The 23282-nt window shown below is 33.0% G+C and overlaps 1 protein-coding gene across 1 annotated transcript in view; it reads left to right on the top strand.

Moving 5' to 3' along the window:
- LOC129219367 (uracil-DNA glycosylase-like) overlaps positions 1 to 23282 on the top strand; it is a 61113-nt gene that overhangs the window by 17899 nt on the left and 19932 nt on the right. The window contains exons 5-6 of the mRNA XM_054853743.1: positions 18871 to 18966; positions 21869 to 21923. Of these exons, the coding sequence (XP_054709718.1) occupies positions 18871 to 18966; positions 21869 to 21923 (151 nt within the window). The remainder of the gene's footprint in view (positions 1 to 18870; positions 18967 to 21868; positions 21924 to 23282) is intronic.

Raw genomic sequence — 23282 nt, 5'->3', positions numbered from 1 at the left:
ACTATAAGACTTCTATACTTTTTTTGCTACTGAAATTAAACCCTGATGTTTGTATTAAAATAAAATCAGATTTGCATGACATAGAGAAAGTGAATCAGAGGAATTATTTTGAAACTTTTGTTTAGACTGAAAATTTGTTTTTTTGGTCAGAATCAAACTACTTAAACGAGAAGCAAGATAAAATTTTTATGTGTTGTTATTAGTGATATCATTCCCTATAGCTTTAGTCTTTTAGTTATACTTGTCTTTGAATAAAAGACAAGTTACAAAGTCTTTTCCCATCCTAATGTATTCCTTATTTTTTACTGTACAAATTCAAATGATGAAAAGATTCTTTCACCAGATTATGATAATAAAGACTGTCATAATAATTGTTTTTTGATTCTGGTTTAAACTACAGGTGGACAATGTCGTTCCTTTTAATGATCCGTTCATCAGAAGATCGTTCATGCTTTTGATCTGTTCATTCAACTTGTTCATTTGAACAACTTTGTTCATTTTACAAAAGTACATTTGAACAAAATGTAGAAAAAAAAAATTTTTTTTTGAGATAAAAAAGAAAATTTTCAATGTTATTTTTTGTTGGTTATTTTTTTTTATCTAAAGGGAAAAGTTTCAGATTATTGCATTGTTACTTTAAACAATTTTAATTATTTTGAAAATATTGTAATTTAAACTTAATTTTGAATGAAATAATTAACCTGGAATTTTCTAAAAAACAATCTGGAAAACCTGGAAAAGTCGGAGAATTTTTTTAACAAGTGTATGAAGCTTGAAAAAGAAAATTTGAGGTTGATTAAGAGTTAAAAATTTAAAGATGAATGCAATTAAAAAATAAATAAATAAAATGAAAATGCAATTTTATCACAAATACAATGTTCCAAACTGCTCACAGTTCAAAAGAATGGTCATTCATTTTTTAAGTATGACGAACAGATGCATTCATTTTAAGGATTCATTGTTTTTGACCCGTTCATTCCTGAACAACACATCCACAGTTTAAACCATGTTGGTTTAAACCAAGGTTTAAACCAAATATTTTTTATTAAATCATTGGTTTTTTTTCCCCTTAGAAAATGGTTTTTTGTACTGGTTTTGCTTTTATTATATTGGAATTAAAAAAGTTCTTTTAAGGGTGAAAATTAGGCATTAAATTTCATTATGAGAGCAGTTATATTTTTTGCTTTAAAAATATTATGAATCTCTTTTTTCTTGCTCTGACTGCATCCTGGATAAAGCACACATGACAAAAAGTGTGCAGAGCCAATTTATGCCTACACCCGGTTTTTTTTTTCTCTTTTCATTTAAATATTTGCCAGAGTTAATATTTATATACAGTGAAGTCCTGATTTTATGTGTCTCAAGGGACTTTTAAAAAAACCGTAAAAGATCGAAAATACACAGAAAGCACCTGCTAAAGGAACCTCCTGCAAAAAACGTAAATAGGGAAAACGCAAATTCAGAGGACGTAAAATCGGGGTTTCACTGTATAGGGTAGACCAGGGGAATGCTGCCACCTTAAGGAACTTCAATTTTTTTCACCATCAAAAATCGTATTTATGAGATAGATCAGTGGTTGGAAAAACTACCTTTTTTTTGTAGCGAACTACAACTACTTTGTTACAAATGTAGTTAACTACAACTACTTTTTTCAAAATGTAGCAACTACAAACTACTTCTGAAATGTAGTCGCTACTTCGCTACTTTTCAAAAAATAAGTAAATACAAAGCATACACAATAGGTTGTCCCTCAAAAAATGAAGGTCAGTTTTTCAAATTGCATACACTTTTGTATTTTTCCTCTTGTGTAAAAACAATCGTGAAAATAAATTACTTTAAAAAAATAAATAAATTAAAAAAAAACCTTCAAAAAATACCCAGGAACTAAACAGCAAAAAATAATGGATTGCACTTACATTCTATTTCCTACCCAAACATAGAAATGAAATTTATTTTAATTAAATGAAATTCCAGTACAAAAATCAACTGAACTAAACACCGAATTATAAAATAAACACTGATTTAAACTACTATACAATGAATTATTTTAAATACCTAACTAGTTATATACGATCTCTTAATTTTTAATTACCTTTTGAAGTCGGGACCATCTATAAACAACTACATAACGCCATTGAAAGCCCACCGAATCCTGAATTAAACACTAATTTAACTATATGCGAAATTAGTCTTTAAAACTAAACCTACTCAGTTACGTTAGGTAGTAGTTTATAGGAGGCCCCGATTTCAAAAGGTTATTAAAAATTAAGAGATCGTATATAACTAGTTAGGTATTTAAAATAATTCATCGTATAGCAATTTAAATCGGTGTTTATTTTATAATTCGGTGTTTAGTTCAGTTGATTTTTGTACTGGAGTTATTCATTTCTATGTTTGGGTAGGAAATAGAATATAAGTGTAATCAGTTATTTTTTGCTTTTTAGTTCCTGGGTATTTTTTGAAGGCTGTTTTTTTTTTTTTCTTAAATTTAAAAGTAATTTATTTTTTGCTTGTTAGTGGTGTAAATAACACGGCGAGCATCTCGGAGACTTTACATGACTGTGTAGAAAGGCTTTTGCAAATGCGTAACTAATTACAAAAAAAAAATTGTCTTCATCATTAGTTGTTCAACTTTATCAAAGTTTGCTTTCCGCAAGCAAATGCACGCGTCACTAAAAAAAATAATAATAAATAAACGAAATCGCTTTAAATTTAAATTTTTAAAATTGTAAATTTTAGAATTGTAATATTGTAAATTGTAATTTATGTTTCACAATACGTGTCATGTAACTCGTGATAAAAGTCGCATGTTTCTTCACATGGCCCCACTACAGATGAAGTTTAAAAATTCTACTAGAATGAATTTTATGTTTGCTTCAGAGAATCCTTATTTCAAAATTTTCATTAGCATTACTCCTAATAATATATTTTTTTAGTACTTTCTTTAACTATAGGTAAACAAAGTATATACCTTTGTTTTATGGCCTTTGTTTATCAATGGGTTTTATATTTAATCGTTTGTGAGGGAAATTGCATGAAATTTATTGTTTTACCCTTAACTTTTCGCTAAAGAACAAATAGGGTAAATCAAAGATTTGGAACCTAAGTTACACCACCCCTAAGCAAAACCACCACTAAACAAAAAAAAAACCGCATAGAAACCGGTTCACTAAGTGAGACGATATACAAAGTTAATAAAGTACAAATTGATTGTGAGTATGGTATTTGAAGAGTTCCCTCAATTTCATCAAACCTGAACTTGATGACCAATAGACCGCCGAGGAAATATACCGTTTCAAACAAAAAAGAATTTTCCTTATCGGTACAGGCAGGGGCGTGCATAGAAATTTTGGAGCCCATCATAAATGACTTTTCCGGACCCCTCTCCATATTGTTAACCCTATATTTCACCCTTAGTTATAAAAATATTGGGCCGCCTTTAGGCTCGGGCCCGGGCCAACAGTTGGCCCTCCCCCCTCCCTGTGCACGCCCCTGAGTACAGGTGTCTTTGAGTATTTATGGAACATTGTGCAAAGGAAAAACAAATCCGACGAGTTCAGAACCTCCTCCTTTTTTTTTTTTTTGAAGCCTGCTAATTAATGTAACCCTAATTTCAAATTGAACTGGTGGCATCGTGAAATAGTAAATCTAGAATATTGGTCAAACTTCAGATATCATACACAGTTATAACGTATACAGTGAAACCTGTGTAAGTTGACCACTTGCGGTGCAGTACTTTGGTGGTCAACTTAGACAGGTGGTCAACTTATAAAGGGTGGTACTGATTTTTACTTCCTTTTACAAAAAAAATAAGTATTGTATTCACGAAAAAATTACCACTCTAAAATCGACCTTAATTTCCATTTTACTCACCTCCGAACGAATGTTGAGTTTTATTTTTCGACTCGACTACATGTGGATAAGTGCCTAAGAAGGTATAGACAGGCGAAATATCTATTTTGACGATTCCCGAGTTAATTACAACGAGTTTTCTCGTGACGTCTGTATGTACGTATGTGTGTATGTATGTCGCATAGCTCAAGAGGTATGTCCTAGAAAGTTAAAATTTGGTACGAAGACTCCTAGTGGGATCTAGTTGTGCACTTCTCCTTTTGGTTGCATTCGGGTGTTTCTAAAGGGGTCTTTTGCCCCTTTTTTGGGGGAAATCATTGCTAATTTCTATGTAAACTCAAATGGCGTTATAATTTGGCGGACACTTTGCGATATGTCGCCAGTCTTTTGGTTGCCAAGTTTTGTCGCCAAATTCGGCGGAATTTTTTTTTTTTTTTTTTAAATCTGATTTCAATTTGGCCACTGTTGGTGATATTTAAAGAGTAAACTATTGAATCACATCAAAATTGCCAGTAATTTGGCAATTACATTAAATTGGAGTAAAAGGAAGTCATGTGATGCACACATCAGCTCGTTTTTTTGTCATTTCTTGCATCAAGTGTTCATTTTTTGACTACTTTTACTTTTTCTGTTCAACTCACTTTCACTGTTTAACATTACTTTGAAACAATAGTTAAAAATGTTATTCAAATATTTTTGTTTTTTACTATATTAGACAATGTAGTTTTAGAAATTCCATATGTGTCAGCTGATTTTCTCTTGTTTTCCCTCTTTTCAATTAATTTTAATATTTCATACTTTTTTTATCAACCTCAAGTTCAACTAACTTTCTTTTTTGAAGCCATTTTGTATAAAACTTATAACACAAAGAGCAACAAGCTGGACTCTCCTAGTTTATAAAGCAGTTGAAAATTAAAATGTTCTATCTCTTAATCCCTTGCACCAGAAATAAATAACTTTACTCTTAAGCACATCTCCAGTGTTGCCACAAAATATTGCAACTGGAAGAAAAGACTTTGCACTTTTCTACTGACACCTGTTTTCATTGAACAGAGTATAAAAGGCTATATTTCAAATAGAACAACAAAAGAAAAAAAGTTCGACTGGGAAATGCGGAGCAAAATAGCTTTTTGAGGAGCTGCGAAGTTTAACTATTTTTGCGGAGCAACTCCGCAAGATGCGGAGCAGTTGGCAACTCTACAAAGCATTAAAATTATTCAAGGAAAGCTATAAAAAATAATAAAATAAAATAAAATAATTTGCTTGATTAACTTTAAAAAAAAACCAAGTGGTCAACTTACAAAGGGTTTTTTACAATGCTTCAAACCAAATTTGATGTACATTAGTGGTCCAGATAGACAGGTGGTCAAGTTACAGAGGTTTTCCTTCATTATATAATATAGGACTAATTCCGTTCCTGACAAAAGCGGTCAACATAGGCAGGTGGTCAACTTACAAGGGTGGTCAACTTTACAGGTTTTACTGTATTATTAAAGAATATAAATTAAATCGTGGGGGAGGGATGGTCTGCATTCAATTCCCCCGCAATTGAACACTAAATATATTTAAAAACTGGAATATTAAAAAAAGAACATTATATTTTAGTGCCTAAATAAAGTTATTTATTAGTAAATAAAATATTAAGGTAATTGATTCAACTAATAAAGCAGCAAAATATATTTAATTTATTGCTTTGCTATGCAGTAATAAATAAATTAGTAACACCTATAATAATAAATTAGCAGGCAGTGCAGCGTTGCGAAAATTAATCATCCATGTGCCGCAAGAATTAAATATCGTTCAAGAGAAAGCCAAAACCTTAGGTGTGAAAATACACCGATCACAGCAAAACCACGTAACCATGACGTATGAAATTTAAAGTTTCTTGGATTTCTCCGGGACCCCTTATCAGATCCAAACCAAGTTACAATGGGACCATCTGGAAGTATTCCATTCCGAACAAAAATTTTTTTTTTTTCAAATCTGTCCAATAGTGTTGGAATAATTCGAAAACATACATAAAAAGCCGCAATACGAAATCATAACCTCCTTTTTTGAAGTCGGTTAAAAAGTTTCATATAATTTGCACAATGGCAACCCGTGTCGACTTGCACCTGAAAGTGTAAAACAGTACTTGATACTAGGCCAAATCGAAAAAAAAACTTTTTTTAGAAACTCAAAATTTATGTTAATAAAACGTTGCCCCTATACCCAACACCCCACATGTACCACAAGAACATTTATTCAAATTAAAAAACATTTGGATATGCCACACTTGACCTAAAATTTATAATTTTATTTAAAAAATTGATTTTTTTTCAGTTATCTTTCAAAAAATTACATATAAATTTAAATAGAATATCAAGTTCAAAAATGACTGGCAAATACATTTACAGATCAACAATTACAAACGAATAATAAAAAAATAATATATTTTAAATGAAAAATTTAACTCAACCTGAAAAAAATCCACATCTTTGAGTACTATGTGGGAGACTTAAAAATTGCAGGAAAACAAAAATTTCTATTCAGCGCTAATTCCCTACTTTTCTACTTTACTGTTTATATTTTTCAGCTTGGTAATTTCGCAAAATCTTACATATCTGAAAATATGTATCAAAAACTTAATTTTTTGAAGAAAATTATAAATGTTAGACCACGTGTGGGATATCTAAATGGTTTTTATTTTGAATAAAGATTTTTGTGGTGCATATGTGGGGTATAGGAGCAACGTTTTATCAACAGAAATTTTGAGTTTCTAAGAAAAACATTTTAATTTGACCTAGTACTACAAAAGTGCTGGTTCACACTTTCAGACATAATCGGCACTTGTTGCCGTTGTTCATATTATATGATTTTTTTTTGATGTAAAAGGATAAAATATAAGAAAGTGTGCGACTTGAAAAATCAACTTTCGATTTTTTGGGGGGGCGGGACACCCTAATACACAAACACACCGTAAGAGGATTGAACAAAAAAAGATTGATAAATTAACTCATCAGAAGACACTAAGAAAAATGTCCGTTATCATACTCTCATACACAGAAATACTCGCATTTATTGTAAGTCCTCCAGAACAGTTCAATTTCATCCTTTTCTATAACAGTTTCAGTAGCTTCTTTTTATTTGGTGAATACTGTCAAAAATTTAAGCCTCGCTAAAATATTTTTGTTTTTCAATCTTCGGTCTGTTCATATAAAATTCACCATATTTTCAACTCGCGAAATCACCGATATCTTCATTTTCAGGAAAATAAGTGCTTTTTTTCAATGTAAATATTGGTGAAATATAAAAATTACGACGGCAAACAAACTAAAGGCATCGAACAGATAGCAGGTATGGCGTCAAAATGAAATACCTGAGGTTAGCTCGTATTTTTATTAGTCTTATTTCTCATTGCATCTGCTGATGTACTTGTGTAAAATTTGCGCCAGTCAAATTCGTTTGAACATTGATTTTTTTTTTCCAGTTTATTTGAAAGTAGTTTCCAGAAATCACTACAAACTACTATTTTTTGTAGTTAACTACTCACTACACTACTTTTTTAAAGTAGTGCGCTACACTACAAACTACTCAAAAATGTAGCTACTACAGTAGCGTCGCTACTTGTAGCGCGCTACTTCCAACCACTGAGCTAGATCAATATTTTGGATTATTGTATGCCATCTTAAGAATGTATACAAAATTTGTTATTAATAAATCTATAAAAGAAATAGTCATAAAACATCAATTTGTTAACCTATGCACTGTGGCTATATTACCCAGGGAGCTGGGGAAATCCTGCCTATATGACTAAAAGACTAAGAAGGAAAATTTATTGAAAATCCTATCTGCAATTAACATTACAATATAGGAACTGAAAAGCAGAAGAAATATCATTTTTAGTTTATACAAGGGAAAGAACATCATTGAATTCATCTGATTTTCTTAAAATTTACAAAAATCACAAATGTAGTTTTCAGCTGTTTCAGCATCGCTATACTCTGAATTCACCTACTTGCCACAGCAAGTGCATCTGTACTACATTTGGTTCATTCGATATTCATTGCATATAGTAAAAAGTTGAGCGTTTGGATCGCTTGGATCAAAAAGATCATCATTTCCGTCATCGTCACAAAACTTTTTAACGTCGTTAATTTTTTCTCATTTTTTGAGGATACCATGTGAACTCAAATCATTACCAGCTCTCCATTCCATTCATGCAATTGTTGCTATCACTTATTAAATAAGTAGTGGCGAGAAGAAACTTGTTTGGGGAGATCTCGCAATAGGGATCTCTTTATACCCACTACCCCCGTGTTCGCTTAAGTGTGCCAGTGTTGGGTGCTCTCGGATCTAAGTTACAAAGCCGTCTTCGGGGGTCTCGGTCTTAAGGAGTTAAAGATCATCTAAAATTACGTTTTTAGTTCTTGAACCTTTCTTACCTCTAATATCGCCAAAGACTAAAATTTTGCATTACGGCTTAAATTCTGATATTTCCTGGAAGAGACTCGGAACACTCTGATAACGTCATTGAACATCTGATATATTATTTCTCTAGTCTGTTTTTCTGTTGTTACATGAGATTTAGATTATTCCTTTATCAAATTCCATGATTTACCTCATCATTATGAAGCTTATTGTATCTGCTAATGACGAGAAGTATATCCACGGTCTAAAAATTGTTTTTTTTTTTTTTTATTTTGTCAAAAAACCGCTTGTTTTCCTTTTTTTAATCACTCATTACTTCAATGAATAGCAGCCGAAAATGAAGACACATTGGCTCGGTTAAATAAAGCAGTGTGCTAATAAGGTAAAGGGTGTGGGTTCAAATCCGGGCCGAAAAATACCGTTTTAATGGGGTTTTTCTTCAGCAGGAATTTTATCCAAGTTTCCATCAATATGCAAAATAATACTCATAGCAGAATTCTAAGCTGTATATCTGCTGTTGTTAAAATCAGGAAACAAATCATTGATTTTTACAGGGGGCATTGGAGTTTAACTTTGTAGAAGCGTAAATTTCAATTTATTTTGCTGCTTTGGTCTATAGCATCCCAAGGTTGCATTGAAATCAGAAAATTCTTCCTTATAGGGAGAATGCTTCTCGCAGGTCAACTAATCCATCTCCCCCCCCCCCTCCTTCTCTCGCCAATATAATTTAAAATAGTCGAGGCTTTTAATTTCGAATAATTACTGGAGTAAAGCTCCCGAAAACTAACCCCTAGCATCATTAAAAGTCGAATAAAATTGTTTTTGGAGCTCCAATTTCGAAAAATTTCCAGTCCTCATAACAATATCAAAGATGGCGCACAATTGAATTTTTTAAATTGTTCATTTTCGAAAATTTCCGGGAGGAGGCCCCCAGATCTTTCCTCTCCTTAACATCTCCGAATATCGTCTAAAACTGTGTTTTTAGAACAACAATTTTGAAAAAAAAATTCAAGAAAGAACTCCAAAACTCCAACCTCTTTAACGTAATTAGGGAAAAAATATAAAACTGTGTTTTTCAAGCTTTGATTTCAAAAAATGGACGTTGAAAACGCCCCCAGGCCACTTTTCTGCCCTAACATTAACAAAGATTGTCTAGAATGCATTTTTGTGACCATAAAAATCGGAAAAAATAGATTCTCTTTTTGATTTTTGTGCTAATATTTTTCTAATTCTGGGACAAAAGGTTAAGTGTCCAGCAAGTTGGGAGAGGCATGTGCTCCCCCCCCCCCCCCGACACTAAGCCTCTGTTCAATTGGTATTTGAATAGTAATAGATAAGTATTTTATTAATGAGTATTTTATTTGCCTAACGCCTAATAATTCATAGTCAAAGTTTTCAATTGTTTTCATTGTAAAAACCTTTTGGCTAGAATAAATGGCTTGTTGTTTTTAAGATGGCTTATGTTTGTTTTTAGACATCTTCATACTTTAAGCATCTCATATTTTCAAATAACTTTGTTTTATTTTATAGCAATTTTATGTTTCTGAGGGTTAGCTGATTTTTTTTTTTTTTTAAATATATATCACTTACTGAAATAAATTACATTTTGGAAAAATGCCAACATTGAGCACCTCCCCCCCCCCCCACCTCCTTATAGTGGTAGTGGGTTAAGGACAGGGTAAATAAACCACAAATACTATACATAAACTTAAAAAACTACACATTTTGACCATCAATGAACCAAAAAATAAATCATTTCATTGATTCATCAATGAAATAGTTTATTTTTTGGAAACATGCTAAAGTTAACATTGAATACATAGCTTGTACATATTTGTTTTTTATCTTTGAAATTTCAATCCTTTTGCATGCTGTAAAATATTTATTTATTTATTTATTTTAGTTGGAAGTTATTTTTAAGTGCGTTACCTTATTTTAACTTATTTTTATCCTAATAAAGTAATAAATAATATTTTTCATTCATATATTATGCTGTATTGTTTATATATTTTTCTTGCTTAAATTTGAGCTTGATTTATATTTTGAGAAAGTGCCTGTTGCAGACTGCCGAGTAGTATAATTTTCTGTTAATATATATATATATATATATATATATATATATATATATATATACTGAAACAAAAGAAAATTAGAAAAGAATAAAGTAAAATAAAATGGAGTAACCACAAGCCCAATGTTGCTCAAAGCAGCCAAACAAACAGCCAGGTAAATATTACAAAATGCAAACAATAAACTCATAAGGGATTTACAAAATTAAACCCTTATGTTTGGCTGCTTTGCACAACATTGTGCTTGTGATTTACTCCATTTTATTTTATTTTATTCTTTTCTAATTTTATTTTGTTTCAGTATATATATATATATATATATATATATATATATATATATTTCCTTTTTTTTGTAGTGTTTGTGCTATCTTTAAACCAGGGGTGCTTGTGATCCGAAAATTTTGGGTTGACGTTTCCAAAATGTTAGGCAAATAACACATTCTAAAACTAAATAATTATTTCAAAAAAAAAACTTCAATTTTTTTTTTCCAATTTTTGTATGCATATTTGAAGAGTTGTTATTTGAGGGGGGGGGTGAGTTACCTCATAGTTACTGAATATTTCACATTGCCTTCAGGAAATTTTACTTAGTCCACTATCACCCCTGGTTTAAACTATGTAGTTAAGGCATGTATTGCTTTAATCATATTTACAATAGTTCACAAAGTTATAACTCACCCCCTTCCCCCACCCCTCATAGTGGTAGTGGGGTAAGGACAGTAAATAAACCACAAAGACTACACATAAACTCTTAAAAAAGTACACATTTTTTTTTTTTTACTATACATTACTGTTCTAAAAGAGTTGGCAGCCCTGAGTATATTGATTTTTAAACTTGATGTTTTTCATTTTCTAACCTGAAATGAAAATGGTTGCATTAAAATGGTATATATCAGTAAAATTGTAACAAGTTTGCATAATTCGGTCCAACTTTCCCCATAAGGCAGATTAACTTGCCCTGGGCACAGGTCACATTGGTCCAATGCGCAATAGGATGGGCAAAAAAAAATCTTAATTTCAGTGGTGGTTAGTGTGTAAAAAGGGCCATTGGTAGAGCAAAGTTCACTTTAAAAAAAAATTGAAATTTTTTGGCCGCCTCAATTGCCTTAAAGTTTCTACCAAATACTACTTTTTGATGTATTTAGCAAAATTAGTAAAAGAAAAATATTTTTCCATTTTCAATGATTGGTAGTCCTTTGTAGTCAATTGTTGATTGGCCATTGTAGACAATAAATTCCCATAAAATATTTGAAGTGTGTGGCATAATTCATTCCTATGTCAGCAAATGCGTAAAAGTTTTGGCAATTTTCAGTTTTTTCTAACGCTTTAAATACATTTTGTCAAAATGTTAAAATTCCGTTTTTGCCATATTTATCTGTAATAATTTTACAGTTTACCACATATAATGAGTTTTTAGGTGCTTGATGTGTTCTACATTAACATATTGCTTATAAATTTTAAATATGGTATTGGAAATCTTTGGACAGTTCTCTATTTGCTTTGCCCTTAAAACCAACGCAAACACCCCCAAATTCACTTCTAATCACTTGTAGATCTGTTTCAATAACAACTAAGTTATTATTTCTTAACCAAAAGTAGTCTGGTGACATGGCACTCCCGTAAGAACATCAAAAAAAAACTCATTGCTTTTCTTGAAAAAAAAATTAAGGAAAGAACTAACCATGTGTGCATTTTTCACACGAAAGAGCTAAGAACCTTGATAAATAAGATAGGCAACTGGAGCTAAGGACTTTCTGGTTTAATCAGAGCCAAACTGGATGGAATGAAAAAATCTACTTATGCTGCTATTCTAGGCTACTTCTGTCATATTACATGAGCAAAAAGATGGAAAAACGTTGCAAATTTTAGCAAGATCAAAAACACATACTATTTGATAGTTGTGCAACTGTTTCAACTGGACTGCATGCTCCAAAGTTTCAAGACAGCAAGCTATTGTGAGTAGTCTAGGTAGCTCACAGCTGCTTATAGAACTCTTGTTTGCACTTAAGTGCCTCAAAACCTAAAGAAGCCCTAAGATATCTTGCACTTTTCGAAATATGAATTGATTTGTCCGTATGAGTTGCCTAAATAAGTGCCCGATGTGCACAAATGGATCTACGGAAGTAAATGATATGGCAATCCTGGAATTTACAGCAATGCAATCTAAGTTGTGGCAGCTATCAAAAATCAAGATATCAAAACATTCTTATGAAAATTTAATGGAAAAATATGTTGCAATTCAAAGAAGAAATAAGTATCAACAAATTCAAGAATTTTAATTTCCAATATTAAAATTTAGGGTTACAAAATTCTACAATCTGTTGGATTAAGTTCTCAGTTAATATCAGTGAATCTCCGATCATGAAGTGTCTTTTATCAGAAGAAATTGAAATAAACATATTGTGTAGTTGAATAAGTTCTTGCTGTTTTACAACAGCTGGCATTGCTGGCGCTGATTGCACTAGTTCATGATAGTGATGCATCTATATACAAGTTCTATAAGCAAGCTTGAAATGCAGTGTATGTTATTTTGTGGAAGTGCAAACTACTTTATCTTTCATAGCTTAATATCAAATTTCACGCTGAAAAAAGAATATTTGCGGTGGATTTTACTGCATTATTTCCTTCAAAAAAGAACTGCAGTTAAACAGGGCTTGTACGCTCCTTACAAACTCCTTATTTTTTATTCTACATGACCGTAAAGATATTCTTCTATCGCTTGAGCGATTACATTATACCAAATTTTGCTGGAATTCCGTTATTTTTTCGTCGGTTAATACCGAAAATCCGATTTTTTCGTCAGACTATTTTCTTCCCCAACTCCGATTTATTTTTCCAAATTTCTGACGTTTAGGTCGATAATAATTAATAATATAACATTCTAGACTTGTTAAAGTACCATTCTAAAGTTTTTTTTTTTTTTTGCTTTAATAAATTCTTTAATTGGCCATTTTTAGATTTTTGATGCTTTCATTTTGATTAAAGCAATCTCTTTGCATCCGATATGAGAATCGAATTTTTCTGACTTTTGATGCTTGTTATGCTTTTTTGGAGGTCTAATAAATGAAATTTCTTTTTATTCCTATAAAAGTCATAAAGTTAAAATTTTCAAGCCAAATTCTGTGTCCTTTATGAGAGTCAAAAAGTTAAAATCGTAGTTGCTGTTTTTTTTTAATTTTTGCTTCAATTATGTCATTTGTCATTAATAATACATTTATTGTAGAGCTTGAAAATGCAAATCTCAAATTATTTACTTAAATTCTTTTATGTGCGGTTCTTCATACTTTTAACGTGTTTACTTTGAAAATCACAATCTTTTTGCATCTGCAATGGGTATACATTTTTTTGCATTTATGGTGCTTACTTTGCTTGTGAAGAGGCAAAGAAATTAAGTTCATTTGTATTTTCATTAAAATCATTAAATTGAAAAGTTTTTAATGAAATTCATGCTCTTTAAGAGTGTTGAATATCAGAAAGTTACACTCCTGTTTGTAAAAATTGCAACACCACGAAGAACTTACGCGAGTGAACTAAAAATTGCAGGAAATGTAAAGTTGGGCATGATATGCAAATGACTAAAATTGCAGAACGGTAGCGCATGCCTATGATGAGCAGCGCTTTCTGAACGACGGATCGAACCGAATACAAATAGACGGCTGTAGCCAGGTGTGTATGATTATCGGTAGTTATATGCTAGAGTAAACGTTAACTGAATCTTTACTATGCCTCTTCGACGAAAGAAAGCGAAATTTCAGCAAATTTCGGAGTTTGAAAGGGGCAGAATCATCAGCCTTCATGAAGCGGGATTGTCCTATAGTGCAGTAACCGCTCATGTGCAGTGTAACAGCAGCACAATCATGTGTGTTTGGAAGCAGTGGACGGACAAGGGTCGAACAGCTCGGAAATCCGGGAGTGGACCCCGAAATGTGACATCAGCTGGCACTGATAGACACCTGGTGTGTATGGCGCTGACGAACCGCACAGCTTCTTCTAGACAATTGGCAGCACAGTGGTCAACAGCTACAGGTGTTTCATTGTGTGCTTCATCAATTCAGAGACATCTGCTGCAGCATGGGCTGCGGGCAAGGATTCCTTTATACAGGATTCCTCTCACTTAAAATCGTCGCCTGCAGCTACAATGGGCCAATGTGCATGGGAGCTGTCATGCTGATTGGCAGCAGGTCGTCTTTTCTGATGAATCCCGCCTCACTTTGTGGCACCATGATGGCCGAATTCGTGTCGGGCGCTATGCCGGTGAACGGCACATTCCGTAGTGCATTATCAAACGCCACAGTGGACGAACACCCGGAGTTATGGTCTGGGGTGCCATAGCATATCATGGACGATCACAATTGCTACAAATTGTGGGCAATTTGAACAGTACCCGATACGTAAACAAAGTTTTACAGCCCCAAGCTATTCCTTTCCTGCAAGGATTGCCAGGGGCTGTATTCCTGCAGGATAATGCCCGTCCACATGTCGCCAGGACTGTCAAATCCTACCTGGATTCGCAGCAGGTACAGCTTTTTCCTTAGCCTGCATATTCCCTGGATATGTCACCAATTGAACATGTACGGGATTTCATTGGGCGGCGTCTTGCTCGTGATCCTGGTCCTGTTGCTTCGACAGACGAACTTTGGTTTAGTTGTGCATGCAAACAATATGGAATAATCTTCCGCAGGCAGATATTCAAACTTTGTTTCACTCCATGCCAAGTCGTGTATCAGCTCTTATTGCGGAGCGAGGTGGCCACACAAAAAACTAATTTCTATCTCTTTTTATTCTCTGTTTAGTTTGAAAATTTTATCATTTATTTGTACCATTACCACTCAACTGTGTATTAAATTTCATTCAACTATGATGCTTCCTTCATGGTGTTGCAATTTTCACAAACAGGAGTGTAAGTATGGAATCGCTGGTTGAAATTAATTTTTGCTTCAACATTTTTAAGTGTTTTAATACATACCTAACATCTGTAGTTAGCAAAGTTTAATTTTTTGTATTCAAAAAAAATCAAACTTTTTTCGTTTAAATTGTTTGTTTTTTTTTAAATTTGTAGATATTAATTACTTAACATGAATAAACATAACATATTTTTTCAATAGATGAAAGAGCAACTTAATAGCTAAACAGTGATTCCCACTATTTCCTAGAATTCTAATTTTCATACTTTTTAGAAGAAAAATTCCTAAAATTAGTCAGTTTTCTATGTTTATCAGCGTAGAGTCACACAAAAGTTTTGAAATGTCTACAAAATTATGAAGATTCAAATGATTTGTACAATTCTTTCAGAAGGATCCCTAATGTTTAAATTGAATATTCTGTATATCAATCTCATAAGACTAAGCTGTTGTTTCTATGCCAAAATCAAACACGAGCTTCTCTGAAAATTGTTGTGTTTTAAGTTTGTCCTTTTGTATTCTGTAAATATTTCAATTATTTTGATAGTTGGGAATTATTTTGGCTTCTACTACTTTCAGCCGGCTTATTATAGTTCCTATTTTAGCAATTATTTTATTTTTTAAAGTCTATTTTTTAAAGCAAACAAAGCACAAAGTTTCAGATTTTAAAATTTATAAGCAACACATTATCAATTTATGCAAAGCACCAAGCATGTTAAAAATGCATAAGATGTGACAAACTCTAAAATTATTTCAGATACGTGCAGCCAAAACAGTGTTTTATGTTTTGATGAAATTCATTTAAAATGTTGGAAAAGCAGGAAATTATAAAAACTTCTATGCAATTGTAGCAAAGAAAGGATTTTATACCACACATTTCAATTTTTTATGGGAGTTTAGTGCCTCCAATGGCACCTTTTCCACATTACCAGTCCTCGAAATACAAACTTTTATGCATGAATTCAATAAAACAATGCCAATGTTTGTATGCATAAGTATAAAACTTAACATGAAAGTTAAGAGTTAATGTTAGGCCTTCAGTGTTCAGCTGAGATAAATAAAAACAATTAAAAAGCTTGCTTTAGTTTAATGATTGTTTGAATTCGAAGATTTTTCAAGATAAACAAGAACTACCTATGTATTACTCCTTTTGAGAATCATGGCACAAATGAGACCCCAATTTCAAAATCCCGAAATCCAGGACTTTTTATTTATTTTCAAATATTTTTTTTTTCTTCTTTCAGTTTTTAAAGTTCAAAATTGTTAAAGTTTGGCTATTACTTGCTGAAAACACAGTACTTTCTGCTCAGCTTCTTTAGCCTTTTTTCAATGCCACGTGTTATGGGTAAATAAGCGTTTTGCTGTAAATTTGTAGCAATCTTTTGGCATCCACTTTCGGTTAACGATAATTCTTTTTTATTTCTGATAAGTATGGAGCACAAAGCCTATTGAACAAAAATATATAATTATTCATATTGATCGGCACATTGCATAGTAATTAAAAGCAGCATCTGCAGATTATACACCATTGAAAAGTTTCTCTGACTTTTGTTTTAGCATAAAGAAGTGCAGTGGACTCTCTCTATTCTGAACACTCATGGGACCGAACAAAAGTGTTCAGATTATGGGGGTGTTCATTACAGATGGAGACTAGGTAACGCATGTATATGTATTCTATTGCCTTAGTGGACTGTGTTCAATACTTTGCCCAGTGAGCTATACCATTAACTAAGGTAGAGATGTTGAATTTTTGCTTAAAGGTAATCATACTTTAAAAGTCTTGAAAACAACTTGATGCAATGGTTCTTGAATATATAGTTCAGTGGTAGAAACTTTTGGCCCATATCATCATTCCAATTTGATTCATAGGAATTTCCTTGTACCAATTGTGAACATGTTCAGTATATAGAGAGTTGATAATTGAAGGGGATTGAAAATAGCGCTCATATTATAGGGTGTGAAGAGTGCAGAGAGGTCAGCCTGTGTTAAGTCTATGGAGTTTCGCCGGGAGCATAAAAATGTGTTCAGAATATCGTTATGTTCACATTAGAGAGTGTTCATATAGAGAGAGTTCACTGTATTACTACCATTCAGATTGATAAAAAAATGAAAGAAATTTAGCCCAAACATTAGTGAAACCTAGAAAAACATGACAAATATTGCAGGATAGGTGAGAGTTCACTATGTTTTGAGTGAAATCCAAAATTCTGAAACACGGAAAGATCGTGGTTTCAAGCATTCTTGATTTGGTGTCCCATACTGTATTGTGATATTTGTAAGGGGAAACTTTTGTTATTATAAGGTAACCAATAAAGTTCTTGTCATTTTTAGTGATGAAACAAAAAATGGCTTACAAAAAGTATGGTCTATTGTTATTCCTCAAAGTAATCATCGGCATCAAGAACCTTCTGCGAACGTGTCTCTAGCTGCGAAACCCCCTTGTGGTAAAATTCGGGGGCCTTGGAAGCAAAAAAGTCTGTGATTGCTTTTCGCAGGTCTACTTCATTCGTGAAGAATTTCCCCCGATTATGATTGTCGAGGGAGTGAAAGAGGTGGTAATCTGTTGGTGCAAGGTTAGGTGAATATGGAAGATGGAACAAAGTCTCCCAAACAAGTCGCCGAATAGTATCCATGGTCACCCGTGCCACATTTGGACACGCATTATCATGCAGGAAGGATATGCCTTGTGATCCACTAGTGATTGATCTTTCATTTGCAATGCATCTTGCACATGTTCCAATTGCTGTGCGAACAGAACAGCAGTGATGTTTTGGGACTGTGGAAGCAGCTGATAGTGAACCACTTGGCGACTAGTCCACCAAACACAAAGCATGATCTTACATGGGTGCATTGGATGGCCTTGCGGTGTAAGGGGTAGTGTTCTTTGTTGACAACCAATGTTAAGAACGCTTGGGAGTGTCATACAGGGCCCACTTTTCATCACTGGTATGCACTCAATCAAGTATGGGTGCAGTACATTGGCGAGAAAACGACATACCGGCTGCCACTCATTGGTTCTTGTGAATTTCTGACAGCTTGTGCGAAACCCACTTGCTTAACCTGTACGACTTACCTAAGCAGTGCAGATGAAGTTTAATTGTTTCATCAGAAACTTGAAGCTGTCTTGCAAGTTCACCACATGTTAGGCTACTGTCCTCATTGATGGCCCACTCTATGGCTTCACCATCCAAGGCTGGTGGTTGTCCACTACGAGACTTGTCTCAAAGAGGCAAATCTCCAAATCTGAATTTTTGGAACCATAGCCGTGCTGTACATTCATTTACAGCACTATCCCCAGACGCTTGACATATTCGACGAGTTGATGCAGCTGCTGATAAGCTTGTTTTGAATTTGTAAAGCAAAAAAAAACACCAAATGAGCTCCTTTGACACATCCATTTTGCTACTCTAATGTATGGGTCCCGCTAACGCTGACATCGCCCGACAGGTGTTTAAAACGCGTGATACACTTATTTGCATACCTGGCAGTTGCCTTAACCACATTTGACACTCTAATTTGTATACTATATGATTACTTATTTCAATGGCAAAGTAAAAACGGCAAGAACTTTATTGGTTACCTTATACATTTACGCATTTCAATGTCAGCATAAAATTTTAATTTTCTTTCAATTACAGCTTGGTGAATACTTAGTTGCTGAAAGAAAAAAGTACACTGTATATCCTCCTGAGAAAGATGTATTCTTCTGGACTAATACTTGCAAGATTTCTGACGTAATTATTATTTACCATCTTATTAAGGGCCAAGCTATCTTTTAACACAGAATAAGTTTAAATAAAACTATAGTTATAACCTTAAAAACAAGTTTTTTAGATGAGTTATTAGTATTAATAGAAAATATAGGCGGTGTACAAATAAATTTAAAGGATTTTTTTTTCCAAGTTTGATGCTTTTTTGTGAAAAAAATGGTTTCCTGTTCATTTTTCAAAGCATTGTCCATCGTTGGCCACTACCTTTTCCCATTGTTCTGGCAATTTTGGGATTCTGCCTCGAAAAAAACGATGCGTCTTTTGATGCAATCCACAAATCGATCCAATTTTGGACTTCTTCAAAAGATTGAAAGTACTGATCCTCAAAAGCATGCGTCATCAACGAAAACAAATTTTAGTTGAAACGGGCAATGTCTGGATTACACGGGGAATGGGGTAGGGCTTCCTATTTCTGCGTATTAAGTTATGCTTTGACTGACTCCGCAATATATGGTCAAGTGTTATCATGTTGCAAAATTACCTTGTCGTGATATTGTGACCTGTTTTTCCCTCTGTGATCTGCTCAAACGCATCAATTGAGTTTGATAAAGTTACTCTGTGATGATTTCACCTGGTGGTAGTAGCACCATGACGAATTGATCCCACCGGTGGCCATAATTTTTTGCACCTGAAGTTATCGTAATGGACCTATTTTTCGTTACCCACAACAATACAATGCAAAAAAATCTTTTCTTTTTTGCTGTTGGAACAGCTGCTCAAAAGTGAAAAAACAGCTTTTGATATCCTCGTCTTCAATTCATACGAACCCAATATCCTACTTTTTTCAATCATTCCCATGGATTTTAAGCCAAACCAATATGGCTTGTTGAGTCACTCCCTATGTTTTTGCTAGTTCTTGCGTTTGACAGAAGTCTTCATCCAATATAGCCTCTAATTCGACATCCTCAAACTTTTCTGGCTGTCCATTGTGCTCTTTTTCATTGGTATTAGAATCACAACTTCTAAAATGTCTGAACCAAAACTGATATGTGGAAATGGATGATGCATGTTCCCCATAAGCTGCTTTCAGCATTCAATGTCCTTCAGCTGCACTTTTCTTCAAATGAAAGCAGAAAAGTACTCTCTCTCACAAATTGTGTTTTGTTGCACAAAAGTTGACTTATTCAGAGCACACAAAAACTACTTCAGCAAAATGTTACATAATGAAAATAGAAGCCTAACAATGAAGTTATAAAATGAAATTAGTTGCAACATTGTCCATTTTGATTTAATACTAGTAACGCCATCTCTTGAAAATCTTTTAAAACTTATTTGTACACCAGATATAATAATCTAAATCCATGATAATTATTAGTATTTTTTAAATCATATCTAAAAATGCATTTAATTTTGCATTTTTCCCTTTTTTTTTTATAGAAATGAGACCTTAAAAAGGAGAAAAAAATTTTAAACAATGTTTTTGCAATTACAAATACACAACTATTTTAAATTAAGAATTATTTTTCTCAATGCAAGGGGAAGAAATCTACTTGAATTATAATAAATGAACTTGAGTTATCATCATTGATGGGTTTTTTTGTTCCACTGATCTTTCTTAATTTTTTTTTAATGAGCTGCTGTTCAGAATCAGAATTTAGTATTGAAATAGTTTTGTGATTTTTGTGAAGAATCAATTTTTTAAAGCCCTAAACGGACCTTTGACTAAGGAATAGTTTAATTTCATTGTCTTATTAAACATGTAAGTTTGTCATATTAACTTTTAACTAGTTTTTTCTTTCCTGCCACTTAAATTTTATTTATTCTCCAAAATCATTCAAAAAAATGTGATTTTTTTTATTGCAGTTAATGACGTGTTTTGTATTCATATAACAGAAATAATAATTTTTAAGCATCATAATTATTAAAATTAATAAATTATAGTGTTTGAAATTTTTACTGGTAATTTCCAAGTTATTGCTTTTTTGGAGCCTTAATAATATACCAAAAACACTTTACAGGTAAAAGTTTAAAATGAAAAATGATTTTAAAAAAATTTTAAACTTGCCGATATGAGTTTAAAAGAGCGCAAAAGTTATATCACACTCACAAAAACTCCTGCTAATAATGTGACTGAATCTTCCCGCCTTTTTAAATACCTAGAACAACTTATTAACCACACAAAACTGTTTTTAAGAAAAGTATAATGGACAACTATCGCCATCTATTGATATTCTAAAATCTCCCAAAGATAAAAATGTGGGCAAAACAGAAATTTAATCAAAGAAAGAAATCTAGACGTTTGATGTACAGACAAATCAAGAATTGGTAGATTATTGTGAACATCCAGTGTATAGTCAGAACTGACAAGTGGTTAAAGGACTTTTATTTTTAAAAAAAATGAAGGCACGAGCTCTAGCCAAAAATTCATAATTTCTGTGAATATCTATTTTATTGCTTTAAAAAACAACTTATCTTGAACATTTTTTTTTTTTTTTGAAAGGTCATGAAATAGTTTAAAAATTTCACTTTTGAGGTTCTGTAGACATGCTGAAAATGTACAACGAGCATTAAGTGAATGGGGAAATCTTTTCCTCTTAATCAATCTTCACCAACTAATTTATAAAAAATATATCTTTCATTAATTAATGTATTCAAAGATAAATAACTTCAACAAATTTGAAAAAAATATTGTATAGCCCTTCGAGTGAATTTCCCCAGTTGTGCCCTTTATCCAAATGTGCTAAATATAAACAAAGGTGTGAAGTAGATCTTGAAGAGGCAATGGATGTATTCACAAATGGAGCATATTTGAAAGTTACAATTACATTTCATTAAGCCCCTTTAAGTGAAGTTAATTTAGTTTGACCATTTTATCAATAGCAATAAAATACAATCTTTCATTATTTCCACTTTGTCCCCCTTCCAGGTGAAGGTTGTGATTTTAGGACAAGATCCATATCATGGACCAAAGCAGGCTCATGGTAAGATTCTTTCCTTTAATTGTTTACCTGACCTGTTGTTAATAATTTGAATGCCACAAGAGAGGAAAAGGGTACTTACTATATTGGCATGTTTCTCCCTTTTTGTAGTTTTTTCCAGGTTTGCCAAATGCTGGAAATTATATATTGTTTCTACAGGAAAATGCAAAAAAATATCAGTTAACTGAATTATGGGATAGGCCTTTTTTTCCGGGGAAAAATACTTGCAACATCAACTTTAAACACTTTGCGTGATTGAAAAAAAAATTGCCAATTACCAAAATGAGCAATTACTAACGATTACAGTAGTCTGCAGTATGAGGCAATGAGAGGTACTGTAAAGGTGATGCTGATATTTGCAGCAACCAGGCCCGGATCTGTGTACCCGCAGTGCGAGGAAGGGGGGGGGCTCCATAAAGGGCCCAACGGCACAATAAATTGAAAAGAAAAATTTTAAAAAACTAGCACAAAGACTTATGAGCGTTGCAAGTATCCACTGCTGGTCTCTGGGGAGGGGCCCAATAGATTTTGTTGAACGGGGAGGGGGGGGGGGGCAGAAGAAGATTTTTCCTAATCGCATTTTTTACCTTGCATGTGTTTTTTTTTTACTTTTTATTTTTTCTTGCTCTACCTACGATTAAGCTTTCCTAATGGTAGTTAAAAAGCGATCAACATCCCTTCTTCCTGAGAGGCAAGCAAAAAAAAGCAGCCAGAAGTTTTTAAATGGTTATTTGAATGAGTTTTACTGTCTACAAAAAACTGAAGTCTCCGAAATTATGGCATTTTGCACAGTTTGTACTAAAAATTGCAGTTAAGTAGATGGTGACTGCTACAGTTGTCGGAGGCATGTTTCAACAAAGAGTCATATTGAAAACTCCAAGTCAACATCAAAATGTCTCCATAAGAAAAAAGATGAAAGTTTGGAATTAATCAAAGCAGTCTTTCTGCTTGTTGTTTAATGTAGCATAATTTACCCCTCACTACAGCTGACCAACTTTAAACACCTATTCGTGAAAATGTTCCCGAATTCAAAAATTCTGCAGCAGTTTGACTTGAGGTTGGACTAAGTGTTTAGATCATAAGAAACATGGCTAAGCACACTTTTGCCAGTATTATCTCCATGTGCAAAAAGCAGCCATTTTCCATCAGCATAGATGGCAGTAATGACTGTTCTTTTCCCAGTAATGACTGGGAAAAGAAAGATGGATGCTTCATTTGCCAAATCAATTAACTCTATAAAACAAAAAGTCGAAGAAAGTGATGAAGAAGATAGTGTTATCTATAGGAGTGAATGGGCCCTCGCATTACATTTTCTGCCATCGCAGGATTAGAAATGTACTGCCCCAAAACTTTAATATAAAT

This window comes from Uloborus diversus, chromosome 3 (genome assembly GCF_026930045.1).
Source record: "Uloborus diversus isolate 005 chromosome 3, Udiv.v.3.1, whole genome shotgun sequence".
NCBI lineage: Eukaryota > Metazoa > Arthropoda > Arachnida > Araneae > Uloboridae > Uloborus > Uloborus diversus.
Note: the sequence above shows the minus strand (reverse complement) of the source record. Positions and strands in the feature narration are given on the sequence as shown.